At 34.5% G+C, this 7,164-nt stretch overlaps 1 protein-coding gene across 1 annotated transcript in view; it reads right to left on the minus strand.

Moving 5' to 3' along the window:
- LOC104406836 (aryl hydrocarbon receptor-like) overlaps window positions 1-6,899 on the minus strand; it is a 21,971-nt gene extending 15,072 nt beyond the window's left edge. The window contains 3 exon segments of the mRNA XM_010015940.1: window positions 1,216-1,339; window positions 3,109-3,198; window positions 6,790-6,899. Coding sequence (XP_010014242.1) covers window positions 1,216-1,339; window positions 3,109-3,198; window positions 6,790-6,822 — 247 coding nt within the window. The 5' untranslated portion in view covers window positions 6,823-6,899.
- Window positions 6,900-7,164: the final 265 nt, after the last annotated feature.

Raw genomic sequence — 7,164 nt, forward strand, 5'->3', positions numbered from 1 at the left:
GGGTTGGAACTAGATGATCTTAAGGTCCTTTCCAACCCAAACGATTCCATTATTTCCATATTCTAAAATATTAAATATGAAGCTGTTAAGAGTTTTAAATCAAGTTGCCTTTTTAATGGTAGATTTATTCACAAATAACATGGACTTTTTTTTTTGGATTAAACCCAACAACCTATGATCAAGTAACTTACAGTAACAGAGAGTTTTATCTACGTATTTAAACAACTGTTGTGCAAAATGGAGCATTGTTGAGTCATCTCAGCAGTTTTGTTGTTGTCATGAGGCAGGCATATGCTTCCCAAGTTACACACCACTATCTGTACCTACACATCTCTGTTCTGCTAGATAGCAATGTTTCTCCTTAGTTGTTTCTCAGTATAGCAGGTCACTCAAGCATCAACCAATAATGTGATAATCTGATGCTCTAACAAGCATACCATTTGGTCTTAAAGGCTCATGTATTTCATCTTTTATTCCTCTTCCCTTCTTATTCCCAAGAGAAGTGCTGGCCCACGTGGTAGCCTGCATATAATACTGACAAATATGGATGAGAACATTCCTTGTCCTTCCATGACATTAACACTGTAAATAACACAGTTATGGAACAGATCTACCAGCCTGCAAAGCTTAACGAAGCTGTCATACCCAACTGTCTGCTGGCCTTCCCAAGGTAAAAAATCTGGTGTCACAATCTGCGACCAAGAGTAGCAGATGCAAAAGAGAGATCATTACTTCAGAGAAACCACTTTCTCATTCAAACAACTATTTAAGACAAGCCATACAATTTAGGGTGAACACAGAAAAATGAAACTTCCTTGTTTCTTATGTCACCAAAAGAAACTGTCCACTTATGACTGCCCTGTTTGCAACACAAACATGCAGGTACCTGCTTTGCTGTTTACCACAGGACTACTGATCAGACATGCAAGGTATTCAGTCATTTATGCTCCAAATTAAAGTCTTCCAATTTAAAGTATAATTAGTATTTTAATGGTGATGTGCTGTGAATAGCAGCGCTTATCTAAAGCATCAAAAAATAGTAATTCCTACTGTTGGCTAAACATATTTAAAATTCAGTAGGTTTAAAAGATGTTATTCCTTCCTTTGTTAGTAGAAATTTTTTTTTTTTTTTTTTTTTTTTTTTTTACATACAGGAATTGAAAAACCCCAAACACTAATCAGACAGACAAACACCTAAGTAGACTGTATTCTCACCTTGTCCACTTGGTCCAGAATCTCCAGACTGGGCAGGATTTAATGCCCAATGTAGCTGTCGTTGAAACTCAGGTCTGTCTTCTGTGTGAATCAATTCAAATACGCTCTGATGTATAATATCAGACTACATATAAAAAGAAAAAAGGTGGGAAAAGGAGAATAAGAAACTTATATGACAATGTGTGATATAAGTTGCCTGGCTGATAATGCTGCTACAGATAAAACAAAATCCATTTTGCTCAGAGATAAAAACATACATTTGCATGCATGTGGCAAAGCTTTGTGAAACAATTTTTAGCAGCACAGAGAAGAATTCAGTCACACCCATGACTGCAAACATAAGAAATAATAATAAAAAAAAAATCCTACCTTAGAAAAAATAACATTATGTCAAGTATTTCTTTACCTGCTTTTATCTAAGCAAGCCTGGAACTGTTATGCTTAAGGTTTAAACCATTTAACTTTACATACTGGTAAATAAAGTACTTGCCAGCTGGTACTTAGACCTGACCCATTCTAGGTGCTGCAGGAATACAAAAGAAGCCAAATAACTTCCAGAACTAAGTGAAGTAGATTATGAACATTAGTTTTGACTCAAAGCTTTGTCAATTCCAAAGGATGAATTAAAATCTGTAATTATTAAGCTCTTGTATCACCACCAGTTGCATGGTTAGGATTGTGATCTAAATGGTAAAGCTACAACAGCCAGAATCAGTGGTTGAAAGAAATTAAAAAGCCCACCCAATATATTCAAGAAAAGCCTCAGTCAACTTAAAGGAGTTAAACTGCCTGTTTTCTGCATGAATGGAAAATCCAACCATTATATAAACAGAAAGTATTTAAAATAAAACATAGATCTGAAGAAATTACATGAGCTGGCAAAAGCAGAAGCTTAGCTTGTTTTGCTTTGATGAATTTCATAAAAGAGTCAGTATTTTCCACAATAAATTGCCAGAAATGCTAGTTTTTGTATCTTTAAGACTTCACTCCTATAACAAGCACTTGATTTTTTGGCATTACTATACGAATTTTATGCCCAATTTGTTTTCCAAACTTTTTTCTTCATTCCCCAACACCAAAAGAATCTGTAACCCCAGGAATAATGTTTTGTTTGGGATACTTTCTTCTATACAAACATTCCCCAATCTCTTATCAGTTAGCTAAAATTGCAGAACATGCAGAGGTTCACCCTATTTTTAGACAGCAACTGAATCTATCATCATCCAGTACCCAAAGATATAACCCGATAACTATAATTAATCTTCAATCTTCTTAACATAAACTAATCCCAGGAGTTCTCTAAGGAAGGCAATGTGAGCCCACTGGGTCTTGGTCTTTACTACTTTGGTAAGTGGCTTGCAAGCCCCAGGAAGTTAGCCACATGCGATCTGCACCATAAACTGTAAATAAGAAATGCTGTTTTGAAATAAGTAAATAAAGTAAATATGAGCAAGAGAACACTAAAATTCTAAAAATACTAATACTAAAATCACATGAGTTAAAGCCTCAGGGCATATGGAGTTAATTCTGTATGAAGGGTTTCTATTAAAATAGGTACCTTCCCATTGAATTACGTCTCGCTCACCATCATAAACTGGGTAACACCACAGTATTACATTTCAAACAGTTGTTCCAGTAAAGACTAATTAAGTGTGAAAATTTCATATCTTGCCTAACTCAACTTTGGAAACTATATTCCTGTTGTGCTTGGCCTGAGGTCCCATTTCAGCTACGTAAACTGATAGAAAAGTAATACGGTTTTTCAAAGTAACCCAACCCAAAGCACCTCACTGAGACTTGTTACACAAACTATTAGACCCTAAACATGAACACTGATGCCCTCTGAAATTAAGCAAAACTTCTGCATAAAAATAGAGGAAAAAATAAACTTACTTGTTGGAACCCCAAGTAGTCTTGGATAGTAGAAGAGACGTAAAAAACCAGAGCATCGGCGGTAACAACTAATACAAAACCATTCAATGCCTGGGGAAGAAACACCAATCTGTCAGCTTCAGAGACAAAATTCCAGATAATTACTGTGGCTGTAAGTCTTACCTATGTGCTAGTCTCCCAGTAAAACGTGAAGCATGCAAAAACGTATCATTAACAGCACAAACAGAAGCATTCTTCATTGCATCTGTCTATAGTATACATGGCACAATGAAGAAAAATGCATCTAATGAAGGAAAAATGGATAATTGGAAAACTCAGGGGAGAAGCCAAACCCTTCTGATGACTTTTAATTACCCTTGATTGTAGGAAATGAGGGACATCAGCAAGAACAACCAAAAGTTTATCTAGTATCAACCAGAGCTCACAGGGATTATGTAGCTCAAGCCTTTGGCACACCCAGCTGCCCACTGCACAAACGGCAACCATGTCACAACCCCATTCGCAAAATCCATTCTATTCATAGTGCAGACGGGCCTAAGTGGACAGGAAATCGAGCCATCAAGATCTCCTATATAGTCCAAGAAAACATTTTATAGCTTACTTAAAATAGAAAGCCTCTGCACAAGCGGACTGTTGCAAGTAAACAATGTTTTTGAAGAGATTTCCCCCTTCATGAAGCAACAGACTAAGCGGCTCCTCACTCAAAGTCACGCAAAGGGCATTTATCTGAACTCCAAATCAATATGGTTCATAGCAATTGTTGTGATAGCAAACAGTACATTTGTGACTTGGCAGCTCATCTGAAAGGTGCTGATTTACTTCTACGGATTTCAGTTAAGATTTAACAAAAGGCTGTCTCAAGGGACTAGATTAAGTATATTGTGCCACTTAATTTCCTCAGCTGCGTTCAAAGTCAAATTTGGCCAGCACACTCAAAACACATTTTTCTGAAACTCTTTATTATGCAAAATTATTATATCATAGAAAACGCGAAGTGAAAGATATTCTATCACACTCTAACAACATATTTTTTATTATAAACCAGCATAATTTTCTTCACAAACATTAACTCCCCTAGCCCCACACTATGATAACCACCACAGTTGCTTTTTCATATTTTGCAAAGATTTTACTATTTCTTGTTCTTTTACTAAGACAGTCTAATTAAGTCAACTTAATATCTGATTAAATGACTGGTCTTTAATTGCTGCGAACCACTCCTATTTAATGTGTAGACATTTCTTAATCTATTCTCATAAACAGTTGTAAGTTCAATAAAAACTCCTTATGGAAGTTTAGTGAATTTTACATGAATACAGTATGAGTTAAAAAAATATTAATAATAACCTGAAATTAAATAGTGTAGCCAATGCAAGAAATCTTGAGTAGTTACATAGAAACCTTGGTTTTGAGCAAGTTTACAGTAATTCCCAGGAAGCAGAAAGCTCCAACAGCAGGTGCTTGTATCCTCTGCTGACCTATTTTGCGGGGCATTTCACCTCAAGTTGTTGATAAAAAAAGTCTGCAAGCTGCACAGTATCTAATTCTGACCCATATGTTAAAATCAGTTATTCTGCTCTGTTTCATATAAAGCTATGTAGTACAGCTCCTGCACCTGGAATTCAAACACATTTTACACTGGCTCTGGTATGCAGTTCATTTTGGAGGAGGATTGTTAATGCTGTAATCAGATGCCTTCTGTAAGCCAAAAATTCTGTAAAATGCAAGTTGTTTGCCCACAAATCTAATGCAACAAATTACTGAAGTTCCTTAAAACATGCATATATACCAATAAATGGGAAATAAGTTCTGATGGAGATTTTGCAAAATGTAATCCGAAAATAATTATCTTAAAAGGCAAAATGAAATTTCTCAGTGATTTTATTATTCTGGAGCATTGAAAATAATATTTGCACTTCTACAAAAATACTCTCAATATTCCTAATATAAAGGCAATTACGAAACTTTAATACTGCTGAGAATTAGGATGTTTTAAAAATTTCTTACAGGTTATCATTTGGCTTGCACTTCGTATCATAAACATCTAAAATAAGAATTAAAAATAATTTGAATTATTTTAAAGGACATATAGCTTAATTTTAAGGAAGGCACATCTATGTATTTGATCTCTACTTCCACAATATATTGAATTGGTAACACAGTTCCTATGCTGGAAAATAAAGACACAATTTTCTGTTAGAACACAAGAAAAAACATCTGATGAACAAATAAAACCAAACATAAAGAGAAAATAAGGAAATGTTCATCATCAGTTATAATTTATGGAACCCTGTATGACACAAAAGACTTCTGAGGTTAGACAGAAGGGAAGGATTTTACCAATATTTACATCTTACTGATGCTCAGTATCTTCTAGAAAACTCCTACTTTCACCACTCATCATTCCTTACATTCCCTAGGAAATATTCTTTCTTTTTTTTTAATATAGAAAATATTTAAAAAACAAATTGAAGAAATTTAGTTCATCTGCTTACTTCCCAAGGGAGCCAGAGCTTACAGTAACAAGTATATCCCCCATTTAATTTTCATACTGGAAAGCAATTTGCTAGAGCAGTTCTCTCATATAACTCCCATTCAGAAGTCAAAAACCTAAATTTCACATCACATAGAAACCTCAAAACCAAATCATATACTGTACCTTTTTAGACCATTTGTGTTTAAAAGAAAGCTGTTCACCTGCAGTAACTTCGTAACAGTTCTTTGTCATGCTGTATTAAGGTTTGAAAATTATATACGTCCTAATTTTTTAGTTGGTCAGGAAACAATTTTTGACTAGCATTAGTTTACAGTAAATGTTTTGTGGGATTCTTAGAACCTGTTTTCATTTCTACCCTTTGAACAGCTACATTAATTTTGTTCTAGGCAAGCCATTGGCTCCAACTGACCTAACGTTTGCCACTTCTGACAGATGCATGAGTGTGAAACCTGTGCACAAGATAGATTATGAACATACTTCAAATGGAGCTGCAGGTCACAGTAAAATCTGTTTTATGAAACTAATCAGAACATTGAAACACCTATATTAGCCATTTCTTGAGTTTCATCTGGGCGTAGTATTATATCATTATATTTCATATGGCTTGACACTGTACAACATTAAAGCAGACTATAAAACAGACTACATGATTTTCTTTTTTAAAAAATATCTATGTTTCATTAACATTTTCCATAGTTCTGAAAGTATTTTAAAATTTGTATTTAACCAGTATTACAAACGATGAGTTCTTTCTAACTACTGAGAAAGCAAGATATTTCAGCAAGCCCAAAGTCTCCTAGAGGTTTCTTTTTAGACAATTAGCCATCAAATTTACAGCAGATGACTAACCTATCTGACATTTATGAAGATTGTTTCTTAATATTTCTATCTTTGTTAACAATAGATGCAAAGAGATGGGAAAAAATGGTCTAAGAAATGACTCAGAGTTAAGAGGAACATGTAGTCTAACACCCTCTCTTCAAAGTCATTACTACCTCCTGAGAAAGTGCAAGAGCTGTGTACTATTAACATTTAGGTGTATGAAATGAGGAAAATGAGGAAAAAATTTGACAATAATAAAACTTTTTCAATCTCATCAGTGAATAACTGGCACATTAAATAAGATACCTATTTTATTTATTTTTATGTAAATCTGTGTGTAATACATCCACTGCAAAACATACCTGCAGTAAGAGTTCTCCTTCCAGGATCTGCATTCCTTCTCCCCGTTTTGCTGTTCTACAGTTTTCTTGAATGCCATTTATCTCTGGTCTGGCAGAGTTAGAAGACTTTAGTGCAACTAGAACAAAGAAATAAAAAAGCTGAGTGATCTTTGAAAGGCTCACTAGAAATTTGTGTAAGAAAAAAACCTGATTTTAAAAATACTTATAAACTCAACCTAAGAAAATATTTTTGTTTCAGTGTCAGACATTTTCCTTATCGTTAAAGATAACACCAATTTTCTTGTTAATAAAGGAGTTTTGTTATCACACAGCAACCTCCTATAACCTGGTAACAACTCTGATTATGTTATGACAACATGGTATGATGTGAGGTAT

The sequence above is a fragment of the Nestor notabilis genome, unplaced genomic scaffold, assembly GCF_000696875.1.
Source record: "Nestor notabilis isolate BGI_N333 unplaced genomic scaffold, ASM69687v1 scaffold9736, whole genome shotgun sequence".
Classification (NCBI taxonomy): domain Eukaryota; kingdom Metazoa; phylum Chordata; class Aves; order Psittaciformes; family Psittacidae; genus Nestor; species Nestor notabilis.